We start from the raw sequence: 15293 nt of genomic DNA on the forward strand, positions 1-15293 counted from the left end.
CGACTCATGGGGGGTATCCCATCAATGAGGCTCCACAAATAACCCGCACAAGCCATCTGTACACGATGCAAAAAGCTATCAACCCAGCTAAACAGAACACAATTGATGAGGAACTAGGTCAAATTATTGCAGAGAAAGCACGGCAACTTCACTCGGATATCGTCAAGAGGCAACCTGGAAGTTCGTCTTCCATTGATGATATCAAGGCTATCAGAATCAGAAATTCAGAAAACCTTTATTCGTCCCACAATGGGGAAATTTGCAGCCACGAATGGTTCGAGAACTTTAAGCGGGGATTCAGGGATTCATAGTGGGGGATACAGGGATTCATAGTGTCATTCGTCATGGTCAGGCAGCCAGTTCTGACGATAAAGCTGCCAAAGCTTACAAGGAATCATCCCTCAAGATGGCCACTCCATTCCATGAAGCAATCGACGACCATCCCAAAGGTCAATAATAATAATAATAATAATAATACATTTAATTTACAAGCGCCTTTCTGAACACTCAAGGACACTTTACAACAAAGACAACACACAAAACAGTAAAATCATGCATAAAGCAATACATAATAAAACAGCATAATAAATTAGACCATGTAAGCAAGTTTAAAGAGGTGGGTTTTCAGGTGAGATTTGAAAGTAGGAAGGGAGTCAATGTTGCGGATGTTGGGTGGAAGTGAGTTCCAGACTTTAGGAGCGGAGCGGCTGAAAGCTCTGCACCCCATCGTTGTGAGACGGGCAGAGGGCGTGTAGAGGTGGAGGGAGGAAGAGGATCTGAGGGCCCGAGTAGGAACGGAGATTTGAATTAGGTCAGACAGATAGGGGGGGGCAAGGTTATGGATGGCTTTAAATGTAAACAGAAGTATCTTGAATTCAATACGGAGTTTAACAGGGAGCCAGTGGAGCTGTTGGAGGACAGGAGTGATGTGGTGAAATGAGGGGGTTTTTGTGATGATCCGGGCTGAGGAATTTTGGACTAGTTGGAGTTTATGGAGACATTTTTGATTGACCCCGAAAAGAAGTGAATTACAATAATCGATACGGGAGGTGACGAGACTGTGGACGAGGATAGCAGTGGTGTGAGGGGTGAGAGAGGGACGGAGACGATTGATATTGCGGAGGTGAAAATATGCAGACCGGGTTATGTTATTTATGTGGGAGTGAAAAGATAGTGTGCTATCAAGGATGACACCACTTTATTATATACAGTAAAGTCTCGTTATATCGATATCGGATATATCGATAGTCTCGGTTATATCGATACTATTTCTATGCACGCACGGAGAAAATTACATGCAAACAGGGTCGGATATATCGATAGTCCCTGTTATATCGATATTTTTTTCGGACTCCCTTGAGTATCGATATAACGAGACTTTACTGTAGTACAGTTTATGTCTTTAGTTACAATACCATAGCACATCTATTATACATAAAATAAGGTATATTTTTGTGTAGTTTTAGAGTTTATTTAGTAGAAAATTATGTTTTATGGGGAGTTAGGAATGGATTATTCTCATTTTAATTGTTTCTTATGGGAAATAAATGTTTGGCAGACAAACTTCTCGCCTTACACTTTTTGGGTACCAATTAAGTTCGTAAGCTGAGGTATCACTGTATATATAGACACACACATTGTCAGAGGTCAGGCCAAGTGCACCCAAGCAAGAAACAACAAAACCCGAACTAATTCGAGAATGGCGCTCAATGTCATATTTTACATTCCCAAATACATTTGTGAATGGCGTTGATATGTATTGGAAATATTTTGAAAACATTCAAAAATGTGGCCAATGTCTGTGTCATATTTTTCTCCTACCCAAATCCTATGAAATATGTACATATAAAGTAGTTCCCTCGCCATCTTTTTCAGTTTTCAAACATTAAAAAAAAAGCTCCAGAGAGCCACTGGGCGGCGCCAGAGATCCAAATACATTCTGGACAATGTTTTCACCACACACAAAGGAGCCTACAAAGCCTACCCCCTCCCCCACCTAGGAGCTTCGGACCACTCCACTATCATGTTAATGCCCGCATATAGGCCTCTTGTCAAAGTCATGAAACCAGTCAAGAAGCAGATAAGGGTGTGGCCTGATGGGTCGTCAGAGGCACTCAAAGACTGCTTCTCCAACACAGACTGGAACATGTTCAGACAAGCGGCCACCTACAACAACAACACCGACCTCCAAGAGTACACAGACTCTGTTACCTCCTACATGAGGAAGTGCATGGATGACGTGACTGTCACCAGATCTGTCACCATCCTGGCCAACCAAAAGCCATGGCTGACGGGTGAAGTCCACAGGCTCCTCAGGGCTCGGAACGCTGCCTACAAAGCTGGCGATGAGCTGGGCCTGAGGACAGCCAGGGCCAACCTGTCACGTGGCATCAGGATGGCCAAGAGACAGCACTCCAGGAGGATCGCCAACCACTTCAAAGACAGCAGTGACACCAGGAACCTGTGGCGTGGGATACAGACCATCACAGACTACAAGCCCACTCCACAGACCTGCGAGAACTCCACCACTCTGCTGAACCAGCTGAACGACTTCTTCGCCCGCTTCGAGGCAGACAACAGCACTCCAGCACAGAAGACCCCACCACCTCCCGGCGAACAGGTGCTGACACTGTCCCAGGACAGCGTGAGGCGATCCCTCAGAGGGACCAACGCACGAAAAGCCCCGGGTCCCGACGGCATTCCTGGCCGTGTTCTGAGAGACTGCGCTGTGGAGCTCACAGATGTCTTCACGGACATCTTCAACACCTCCCTGAGCCAGGCTGTTGTGCCCACGTGCCTCAAAGCCACCACCATTATCCCGGTCCCGAAGAAGTCGTCCCCCACCTGCCACAATGACTACCGCCCGGTCGCACTCACTCCCATCCTCATGAAGTGCTTCGAGCGGCTAGTTATGAACCACATCAAGGCTGCCCTCCCCCCACCCATGACCCCTTCCAATTTGCATATCGGCCCAACCGCTCGACCGATGATGCCATCTCCACTGCTCTCCACACAGCGCTCACCCACCTGGAGACCAGAGACTCCTACGTCAGAATGCTGTTCATCGACTTCAGCTCAGCATTCAACACAATCATCCCCCAACAGCTTACCAATAAACTGAGCAAACTGGGGATCAGCACCTCCCTGTGCAACTGGCTGCTGGACTTCCTGACGGGGAGACCACAGGCAGTCAGAGTTGGCGACAACACTTCCAGCACCATCACGCTGAACACAGGGGCCCCCCAGGGGTGTGTGCTGAGCCCCCTCCTCTTCACTCTGCTCACGCACGACTGCTCACCATCATCACCCAGCTCCAACCTCTTCATAAAGTTTGCGGATGACACGACTGTGGTGGGCCTCATCAACAACGACGAGGAGACAGCCTACAGGGACGAGGTCAGCCGCCTGGCCACGTGGTGCAAGGACAACAATCTCCGTCTGAATGTGGAGAAGACGAAGGAGATTGTTGTGGACTTCAGGAGAGTGCGCCCCCAGCATGCTCCACTAACCATCGACGGTGCTGCAGTGGAGAGAGTGAGCAGCACCAAGTTCCTGGGAGTGCACATATCCGATGACCTGTCCTGGAGCCACAACACGGCATCAATGGCCAAGAGAGCCCACCAGCGCCTGTACTTCCTCCGCAAGCTCAAAAGAGTTGGAGCCCCGACCCCCATCACGACCTCCTTCTACCGCGGTACCATAGAGAGCATCCTGACCAGCTGTATCACTGTGTGGTACGGCGCCTGCACCGTGTCCTGCCGTAAGACTCTGCAGCGCATCGTGAGGACAGCTGAGAAGATCATCGGTGTCTCTCTCCCCCCCCTTCAGGACATCTACAACACCCGCCTCACCCGCAGAGCCATCCGGATCGCTGGCGATCCCACCCACCCCTCCCACAGCCTCTTCAGCCTGCTGCCATCGGGTCGGAGACTGCGGAGTCTCCGAGCCAAAACCAGCAGGCTCAAGGACAGTTTCTGCCACCAGGCAGTCCGGAGACTCAACTCCCTCCCAGCCCTGCCCAGCCTGCCCCTTCCCACTGCCACACTCACCGAACTCTGAGTACACGCTACATGCTGTACGATCATCCTGAACTCTATTTTTTTTGTTATTTCTCATTAGACAAGACCTCACTTCAACCCTTTCTAGTTGTTTGTTTTGCAATTACGACATTACGTCACTTTATGTACATCACTTCCTCACTTTACATATGTCACTACCTCACTTTACATACGTCACTACCTCACTTTCCATACGACACTACCTCACTTTACATACAGAAATTACATGTATTGTCTGTTGTCAATTGTATGTCTTTTTTAGCCACGTTATAAGTGCCTTGCATGTCTTGCACGCTGGGTCCGAGAGGACATTAATTTCATCTGTGCTGTATGTCATGCATATTAGCATATTTGACAATAAAGCTGACTTTGACTTTGACTTTGAAATGTGGCTCCACAGCTGAAAGTTGCCAACCCCCGAGTTTATAATATAATAATAATATACAGTAAAGTCTCGTTATATCGATATTCAAGGGAGTCCGAAAAAATATCGATATAACCGGGACTATCGATATATCCGATCCTGCGCCGAACTGCATTAAACAAAAGCCGCCAAAAGAGGGCAGCCAAGTGCCATATAAGAAACGGAGCTGGCCATTAGCTCCCTTTTTTTTGGGTGAGAGATGTTCCCCCAATGTTGCCTCAAAATGGCACATATAATTCTTTAATGATTGTAAACATGTATGCTTTAATCTTCAGAACTACAGTGTATTTGAAACATATTCATAACTGGATGTGTAACAAGAAAGTATATTATCCGAATCTGAAGCCATTGTTTGGATTCACAAGCAATGCAAGACGTCTTGGCGTGAAGTCATTTTTATTTGCATTTGAATAAAAAGTGACATCGGCTATCCTTTAATACACAGTATGGAATGTTAATAATTTTCAAAATCATCGCGCTTCAGCAGACAAAACAAGAAACATTGCAAAAAACGATTGCATTCATATACAGTACAGTGGGCATGTACATAACACAACAGGGAAACTGCAACGCTTACATCTTACTGTATTATGTATACAATTTAAAAAAGTCATCAATCTTCTTCTGCTTCCCATTTTTACCTTTTAACACAAACACTTCAATCTCGTCTGCTACACACGAGCTAGCGTCTGAAAATGAAAATGGCACTGCTACACGGGTGCTGGGCACGTAACCAAGTCACCTGACCAAGTCGACCAATGGCGCGACTGATGGCGTGACACGTAACCAAGACACGTGACCAAGTTGACCAATGGCGCGACCGATGGCGTGTCACGTGACAAAGTCACACGGCCAAGTCGACCAATAGCGCGACCGATGGCAGCTCATGTGACCAAGTCGACCAATGGCGCGACCAATGGCGGCTCACGTAACAAGACACGTGACCAAGTTGACCAATGGCGCGACGGATATATCGATATAAACAACAAAAATGGCCGGCGGGGGATGAAAAGGAGCACCGTAATAACCGGATTATCGTAATAACCGGGTATCGTACTAAACAGTACTAATTATACATAAAAAGACTAGAAATGTGCAAGGGAAATGAAAATAGTATCGTAATAAGCGGTACTATCGATATAACCGATATCGATATAACGAGACTTTACTGTATATATTATAATAAGGATGATGATGATGATGATGATGATAATAATGCTGATAATAATAATGGTTATGATAATAATAATAATAATAATAATAATAAAAATCATAATAATAATATATAATATAATAATATAATATACAGTAAAGTCTCGTTATATCGATATTCAAGGGAGTCCGAAAAAATATCGATATAACCGGGATTATCGATATATCCGACCCTGTTTGCATGTAATTTTCTCCGTGCGTGCATATAAATAGTATCGATATAACCGGGACTATCGATATATTTGATATCGATATAACGAGACTTTACTGTAATAATATAAAATATAACAATAATAATAGGGGCGGCCCGGTAGTCGAGTGGTTAGCACACCGGCTTCACAGTGCCGGGTCCTCCGGTTTCCTCCCACACTCCAAAAAACATGCATGGCAGGCAGATTGACCACTCCAAATTGTCCCTAGGTGTCAGTGTGAGAGTGACTGTTGTATGTCTTTGTGTACCCTGCGATTGGCTGGCAACCAATTCAGGGAGTCCCCCGCCTCGTGCCCGAAGACAGCTGAGATAGGCTCCAGCAACCCCCGCGGCCCTAATGAGGAATAAGCGGTACAGAAAATGAGAGATAATAATAATAATAATAATAATAATAATAATAATAATAATAATAATAATAATACAGTGATACCTCGGTTTACGAACCTCTTGGCTTACGAACGTTTCGGTTTACGAACGTTAAATTTATGAACATTTTACCTTGGCATACGAACTATTTACAGTAAAGTCTCGTTATATCGATATCGGATATATCGATAGTCCCGGTTATATCGATACTATTTCTATGCACGCACGGAGAAAATTACATGCAAACATGGTCGGTTATATCGATAGTCCCGGTTATATCGATATTTTTTCGGACTCCCTTGAATATCGATATAACGAGACTTTACTGTATTTTAAAAAAAAGAATAAGAAAATAATAATAATAATAATAATACATTTGATTTCTAAGTGCCTTTCAAAACGCTCAAGGCACATTTATTATACATAAACAGAAACTGTGACTTTTTAAACACATTTGCTACTATTCTGACCAATCTCCACTCTCTCTCACCGAATATAATTATTCTAGGAGACTTCAACAGACACAGACAATCCAACTATTCCGCTCACCATTGACTTCACTTCTTCACTTGTTAGCCTTGGCTTCAGCCAACTTGTGGATATCCCTACGCACATAAAAGGTCACACACTTGACCTGATATGCTACTCTGGATTGACTCCCTTCAACTGCACAGCTGTTGAACTCCCAATAACAGACCATTACCTCGGTACATGTAACGTTTCCACCACACTCTCCACCACCAAAACACCCTATACCAGGGGTCGGGAATCTATGGCTCGCGAGCCATATATGGCTCGCCGATAAATATTACATATTATAATGCATATTGTCGTTTTTTTTCGTCGTTCATTTCCCGTTGGGGCTGCAGTTGGCGGAAAGCGCAATTTTGATTGGATGACACTGACCTAGAATGGCCGAAAGCGCCATGTTGATTGGATGATAGTGGCCGTCATGTTGAAATAGGTAAACGCCCCTTTAAATGAGCCCAACTTGTGCACTTCAGCGTGAATGCACCGGAGCATTAGAGGAGAGAAAATGTTCTGATTCTAATTTGCAATGAAACAATACCATCGATGAAACAGTCGAATGTCAGTGACATTTTAACAAGCCCCATGTTAACGTTAGCATCGACATACTTCTGCGAGAAGTAGATTGCAGATAGCAAGTGTGGAAGCTTATGAGCCGTGTGCAGGCTAGCTCGCAGTAACTTCGCCTCTGGACCGGCAAATTGAATTTCATTCCGATCGTTTGCCTGGATTTTTACCAAACACGAGGAACGGAAAACCATCCATGTTAACGGTGAGTACTATCACAAAGTTATTTTAAATAATACATTCTGATATTTTGTTGAAAAGTAGCTGCGCTTGTGTGTGCGCGCGCACGCGAGCGTTTATATATGCGCGCGCACGTGCGTGTGACTCTCGCTGAAAAACATTTCTAAATATTTTACTTTTATGGCTCTCTTAGTCAAAAAGGTTCCCGACCCCTGCCCTATACTATCAACATCAAAGGCATCAACCCGGACGGACTCCCTTGCTTCAATGTTCGCCTCATTATCTCCGGACCCTGGCTCCTCTCCTGACGAACTGGTTTCCCGCTAGAACTCGGACCTCAACGACATTGTCAACATGCTCCTGTCAAATCCCGCTCTGTTTCATTTACTCGTTCTGCACCCACCCTGGTTCAACGCTCATCTCCGCTCCATGAAATCGAAAACATGCCAGCTTGAAAGACTTTATGGGAGAACCAGACTCACTGTTCGCAAAGATATGTACACTGCTCAACTTTCTCTCTACAAGCGCAATATCTCTCAGGCTAAATCACAATACTACTCTGGACTCATTGACTCAAACACTGGAAATATTCAGGCTCTCTTTTCTCTTTATAACAGAATCATTCAACTCCCTGTATCTATCCCCCCTCACCGACCAATGGCGGCTCACGTAACAAGACACGTGACCAAGTTGACCAATGGCGCGACGGATATATCGATATAAACAACAAAAATGGCCGGCGGGGGATGAAAAGGAGCACCGTAATAACCGGATTATCGTAATAACCGGGTATCGTACTAAACAGTACTAATTATACATAAAAAGACTAGAAATGTGCAAGGGAAATGAAAATAGTATCGTAATAAGCGGTACTATCGATATAACCGATATCGATATAACGAGACTTTACTGTATATATTATAATAAGGATGATGATGATGATGATGATGATAATAATGCTGATAATAATAATGGTTATGATAATATTAATAATAATAATAATAAAAATCATAATAATAATATATAATATAATAATATAATATACAGTAAAGTCTCGTTATATCGATATTCAAGGGAGTCCGAAAAAATATCGATATAACCGGGATTATCGATATATCCGACCCTGTTTGCATGTAATTTTCTCCGTGCGTGCATATAAATAGTATCGATATAACCGGGACTATCGATATATTTGATATCGATATAACGAGACTTTACTGTAATAATATAAAATATAACAATAATAATAGGGGCGGCCCGGTAGTCGAGTGGTTAGCACACCGGCTTCACAGTGCCGGGTCCTCCGGTTTCCTCCCACACTCCAAAAAACATGCATGGCAGGCAGATTGACCACTCCAAATTGTCCCTAGGTGTCAGTGTGAGAGTGACTGTTGTATGTCTTTGTGTACCCTGCGATTGGCTGGCAACCAATTCAGGGAGTCCCCCGCCTCGTGCCCGAAGACAGCTGAGATAGGCTCCAGCAACCCCCGCGGCCCTAATGAGGAATAAGCGGTACAGAAAATGAGAGATAATAATAATAATAATAATAATAATAATAATAATAATAATAATAATAATACAGTGATACCTCGGTTTACGAACCTCTTGGCTTACGAACGTTTCGGTTTACGAACGTTAAATTTATGAACATTAGCTGCGCTTGTGTGTGCGCACAGAATCAGCTCTCATAAGTCACGAATGATCTTTTGGCAGCTGATGCCGGTTTACTCTCCGTGCTCGTCCTTCTTGACCTCACTGCAGCTTTTGACACCATTTCTCATCCCATCCTCCTTGACAGACTTTTCTCCACAGGGATCACCGACACGCCCCTACGCTGGTTTCACTCTTATCTCTCTGGCCACTCTCAGTTCATCCAAATTAACTCCTTCACTTTACAGTCCTCTCCTGTATGTTCTGGTGTGCCCCAAGACTCTCCTCTTTATCACCTACCTTCTTTCCCTTGGCAATATTCTCCGTAAATTCGGTATACAATTACATTGCTTTGCGGATGACACCTAACTCTATCTCTCCAGCAAAACCGACACCTCTCTTCCACCTTCTTCCCTTTCACTGTGACTCTCTGAAATTAAATCCTGGTTTACCCATAACGTCCTCAAACTAAACAGGGAGAAAACTAAAAGTCTCCTCGTTGGTACTAAATCCACCTTGAGCAAAGCTAACAGTTTCTCTCCCACAATTGACAATTCAACTGTTTCTCCCTCCCATAAGGTCAAAAGCCTAGGTGTCATCCTTGACATAACACTATCTTTCCAATCCCATATTAATAACTTAACCCGATCTGCATACTTTCACCTACGCAGTATCAATCGTCTTCGCCCGTCTCTTATCGCTCCCACCACTGCTATCCTCGTTCTTAGTCTTGTCACCTTCCGGATTGACTATTGCAATTCACTTCTTCTTGGTGTCCCTCAGAAACTTCTCCACCAACTTCAACTCGTCCAGAATTCTTCAGCCTGCATCATCAGCAGAACCTCATCCTTTCACCACATCACGTCTTTCAAGAGCTCCACTGGCTTCCGGTCAAATATATAATAAACTTTAAAATTCTTCTTCATACATTTTGCGCTATCCATAACCTTGCTCATCGCTCTATAACTATCTGACCTTCTTCAAATTTCTATTGCCTCTCGTTCCCTCAGATCCTCTTCCTCCCTCCACCTCTGTGTGCCCCCTATGCCCTTCTCAGCACGATGGGAGACAGGGCTTTCAGCTGCTCTGCCCCCAAACTCTGGAACTCACTTCCTACCAAAATTCGTAACATTGATTCTCTTCCCACCTTCAAACCCCATCTCAAAACCCACCTATTTAAAATCGCATTTTCTGTTTGGCTCTTTCTCTTGTCTCTATTTGTAATTGTATTTTATTTATTTTATTCTATTTGTGATTGTATTTTATTTATTATAGAACCTACTTGTCTGGAACTGTAAAGTGTCCTTGAGAGCTTTGAAAGGCGCTTAAAATGAAATGTATTATTATTATTATTAATATTATAAAATAAGGTATATTTTGTGTCGTTTAAGGCTTATTTCGGAGAAAATTATGTTTTATGGGGACCTGGGAATGGATTATTCTCATTTCAATATTTTGTTATGGGAAATAAATCTTTGGAAGATTAACTTTTCGCCTTACACACACTTTCAGGGAACCAATTAAGTTCGTAAGCTGAGGTATCACTTTATCCAATATAATTTTTTTTTTAAATGCAATTCCCCAACGATGCATGCGGGTGACCGGTCGATCGTGACCCATGACGGGTTGGGACAGGCAGCCCAGGTTTCTATTCTCACCCTTGCCACGACTAGCTAAAATCTCTGTTCCCTCTCGGTCCCTCAGATCCTCATCCTCCCTTCACCTCTATGTGCCCTCTGCCCGTCTCACCACGATGGGATGCAGAGCTTTCAGCCGCTCTGCTCCCAAACTCACTTGGAATTCACTTCCACCCAACATCCATAATATTGACTCCCTCCCTATTTTCAAGGCTCACCTCAAAACCCACTTGCTTTCAATGTCTAGTTCTATCTGCTATTTTATTATGTATCATTTTACTGATGGTTTTATTGATATGTGCTTTGTTTTATTTTTATTGTAAAGTGTCCTTGGGTGTTTTGAAAGGCGCTTGAAATAAAATGTATTATTATAGTTATCCATTAGCTAGCTGGCTAGCTATTAGCTGGCTGGCTGTAAACTGTTAGCTATCTGGCTATTCACTATTTATTTGCTAGCTAGCTATTAGCTGACAAGCTGGCTGGCTGTAAGCTGTCTAGCTGGGTAGCCGTTGGCTATCTGGCTAACTATTAGCTATTTATGTTCTATCCATTAGCTAGCTAGCTATTAGCTGACTGGCTGTAAGCTGTCTATTAGCTATTTATTAGCTATCCATTAGCAAGCTGGTTAGCCATTAGTTGGCTGGCTGTAAGCTGTCTAGCTGGCGGCTATCTGGCTAACTATTAGCTATTTATCAGCTATCCATTAGCTAGCTGGCTAGCTATTAGCTGTCAGTCTGGCTGGCTGTAAGCTGTCTAGCTGTTTGCTATCTGGCTATCTATTTGCTATTTATTTGCTATCCATTAGCTAGCTAGGTTACTATCTAGTTAAGTTACTTAGGGGTTGAGTGAATGCTGGCGCATGTGGCTGCCGCTACTAACCCACAGAAAAACTTTATCCTGTCTCTGTGAAGTGACCTTGAGAGTTTTGAAAGGAGCTTAGAACAGAAATGTATTATTATTTGTATTATTATTGAAGGGAAAAGCCGACAGGAAAAGAAGAAGAATATAAATCACTCCGGTTTGGTCCCCGATTGTGCATGCTTGCGTTACATTTACCAGTCCGATGTCAGACCTGGTCGTCCACAGAGCCCTGAGCGCTCGTCGCGCGGTGTTCTCGTACGTGGCGTTGCCCGTCAGTCGACTCAGGGTGGCAAATTCCAGGATGAAGGTTCCCACCCCGGCGGTGCAGGTGACGGAGGTTTCCGTGGGACTGACGCCTCGCAGAAGGTTGACCGTACCGTACGGCATTCCGGTGGGAGTCTCAAACGCTGCAATAATATAATACATTTCATTTCTAAGGGGCTTTCAAAACTCTCAAGGTCACTTTACAGTCACAGGATAAGTTTTTCTGTGGGTGAGCAGCGGCAGCCACAGACGTCAGCATTCACTCAACCCGAAAGTAACAAACAGATAGAAAGTTAGGTAGCTATCTAATAGATACAACAGTAATAATACATTTGATTTAAAAGCACCTATCAAAGCTCTTCAAGGTCACTTTACAATCACAGGATACAGTCGCTGGTAGCTACCTAGCCAGCCAGATAGCTAGATAGCTAAAGGATAGCTAGCCAGACAGCTAAACAGCTCATATATAGCAAATATATGTAATAATAAAATAGATATTGAAGGAAATAGATACATACAACATAAACATTAAGCTAATTGACAGCTAATAGCCTCTCCATGAGTCGTCACCTTACCGTGGTGGATGGGTTTGTGTGTCCCAATGATTCTAGGAGCTAGGTTGTGTGGGGCTTTATGCACCTGGTAGGGTCACCCATGGAAAACAGGTCCTGGGTGAGGGACCAGACAAAGTACTACTCAGAAGACCCCATATGAAGAAAACCACAAATGGATTTATCCCTTGCCCGGACTCGGGTCACCGGGGCCCCTCTCTGGAGCCAGGCCTGGAGATGGGACTCGTTGGCGAGCGCCTGGTGGCCGGGCCTACACCCATGGGGCCCGGTCGGGCTGAGCCCGAAGAGGAAACGTGGTTCCCCCTTCTCAAGGGCTCACCACCCATGGGAGGGGCCAGAGGGCTCGGGTGCATTGTGATCTGGGCGGCAGCCAAAGGTGGGGACTCTGGCGGTCCGGCCCTCGACTGCGGAAGCTAGCTCTTGGGACATGGAATGTCACCTCTCTTACAAGGAAGGAGGCCGAGCTGGTGTACGAGGTCGAAAAGTTCGGACTAGACATAGTTGGGCTTGCCTCCACACACAGCCTGGGTTCCGGCACCAGCCCTCTCAAGAGGGGTTGGACTCTCTTCCACTCTGGAGTTGCCCATGGCGAGAGGCGTAGAGCAGGTGTCGGCATACTTATTGCCCCCCGGCTCGCCGCCTGTACGTTAGGATTAACCCCGGTAGACGAAAGGGTTGCTTCCCTCCGCCTTCGGGTGGGGGGACGGGTTCTGACTGTTGTCTGTGCATATGCACCAAACAGCAGTTCAGTGTACACATTCTTTTTGGAGACCTGAGGGGGTGGGCTGGAGAGCACTCCCCCTAGGGACTCCCTTGTTCTGCTGGTCGATTTCAATGCTCATGTGGGCAATGACAGTGAGACCTGGAGGGGCGTGATTGGGAGGAACGCCCCCCCAATCAGAACAGGAGTGGTGTTTTGTTACTGGACTTCTGTGCTCGACACAGATTGTCTATAACAAACACTTTATTCAAACATAAGGGTATCCATATGTGCACGTGGCACCAGGACACTTTTGGTCGCAGTTCGATGATTGACTTTATCATCGGATTTGCGGCCTCATGTTTTAGACACTCGGGTGACGAGAGGGGCGGAGCTGCCAATTGATCACCACCTGGTGGTGAGTAGGCTCTGTTGGTGGGGGAAGATGCCAGTCCGACCTAGTAGACCCAAACGTGTTGTGAGGGTTTGTTGGGAACGTCTGGCGGAATTCACTGTCAGAAAGAGTTTCAACTCAAACCTTCGGCAGAACTTTACACATGTCCCGGGGGAGGTGGGGGACATTGAGTCCGAATGGACCATGTTCCGTACCTCCCTTGCTGAGTCGGCAAATCGGAGTTGTGGCCGTAAGGTGGTTGGTGCCTGTTGTGGCGGCAACCCCCGTACTCGCTGGTGGACACCAGTAGTAAGGGATGCCGTAAAGCTGAAGGAGGAGTCCTACCAGTCCTATATGGCCTGTGGGACCCCTGAGACAGCTGACAGGTATCGATTAGCCAAGCGGAATGCACCCTCGGTGGTCGCCGAGGCAAAAACACAGGCATGGGAAGAGTTCGGTGAGGCCATGGAAGCCGACTAACGGACCGCTTCGAGGAAATTCTGGTTGACTATCCGGTGTCTCAGGAGGGGAAAGCAGTGCACCACTAACACTGTGTACAGTGAGGATGGGGCGCTGCTGACCCCGACTCGAGACGTCGAACCGGTGGGCAGAGTACTTCGAAGACCTCCTCAACTCCACCAACACGCCTTCCTTGGAGGAAGCAGTGTCTGGGGACTCCGAGGTGGGCTCTCCGATCTCTGTGGCTGAAGCCCCCGAGCTGGTTAAAAAGCTCCTCGGTGGCAAGGCCCCGGGGGTGGATGAGATCCGACCGGAGTTCCTAAAGGCTCTGGATGTTGTGGAGCTGTCCTGGCTGACACGCCACTGCAACATTGCGTGGTCATCGGGGAGAGTGCCTCTGGATTGGCAGACCAGGGTGGTGGTCCCCCTTTTTAAAAAGGATAAAAGATCCCTACAGAGGGATCACACTCCCCAGCCTCCCTGGAAAGGTTCGTCCCAGCCGCGGAACAGTGGACCAGCTCTACACCCTTAGCAGGGTCTCGAGGGTGCATGGGAATTCACCCAACCAGTCTACATGTGCTTTGTGGACTTCGAGAAAGCTGTGACCCTCGTGGAGTTCTGCAGAGGGTGCTTCGGGAGTATGGTGTGCAGGAACGCCTGATACGGGCCGTTCGGTCCCTGTACGACCAATGTCAGAGTCTGATTCGCATTGCCGGCAATAAATCGGAATCGTTTCCAGTGAGGGTTGAGCACCGCCAAGGCTGCCCTTTGTCACCGATTTTGTTCATAACCTTTATGGACAAAATTTCTAGGCGCAGCCGAAGCATTGAAGGTTTCCGTTTTGGTGGCCTCAGTATAGCATCTCTCCTTTTCGCAGATGATGTGGTACTGTTGGGGCCTTCAAGTGGAGCTCTCCAACTCTCTCTTGAGCGTTTCGCAGCCGAATGTAAAGCGGCTGGGATGTGAATAAGCACCTCCAAATCTGAGACAATGGTTCTCAGTCAGAAAAGGGTGTAGTGCCCTCTCCGCGTCGGGGAGGAGATTTTGCCTCAAGTGGAGGAGTTTAAGTATGTTGTGAGTCATGTTCACGAATGGGGGTGTAAGGGACCGAGAAGTCGACAGGCGGATCGGTGCGGCGTCTGCTGTGATGCGGACTTTGTACCGATCTCTCGTGGTGAAGGACTGAGCCAAAAGGCAAAGCTCTCAATCT

At 46.0% G+C, this 15293-nt stretch overlaps 1 protein-coding gene across 1 annotated transcript in view; it reads right to left on the reverse strand.

Annotated features, from left to right (window-relative positions):
* The window catches only part of edem2 (ER degradation enhancing alpha-mannosidase like protein 2), a 60042-nt gene that overhangs the window by 32449 nt on the left and 12300 nt on the right, over positions 1 to 15293 (reverse strand). The window contains exon 6 of the mRNA XM_089004005.1: positions 11890 to 12101. Coding sequence (XP_088860131.1) covers positions 11890 to 12101 — 212 coding nt within the window. The remainder of the gene's footprint in view (positions 1 to 11889; positions 12102 to 15293) is intronic.

The sequence above is a fragment of the Hippocampus bargibanti genome, linkage group LG01, assembly GCF_051943395.1.
Source record: "Hippocampus bargibanti isolate YZ-2025 linkage group LG01, ASM5194339v1, whole genome shotgun sequence".
Lineage (NCBI taxonomy): Eukaryota > Metazoa > Chordata > Actinopteri > Syngnathiformes > Syngnathidae > Hippocampus > Hippocampus bargibanti.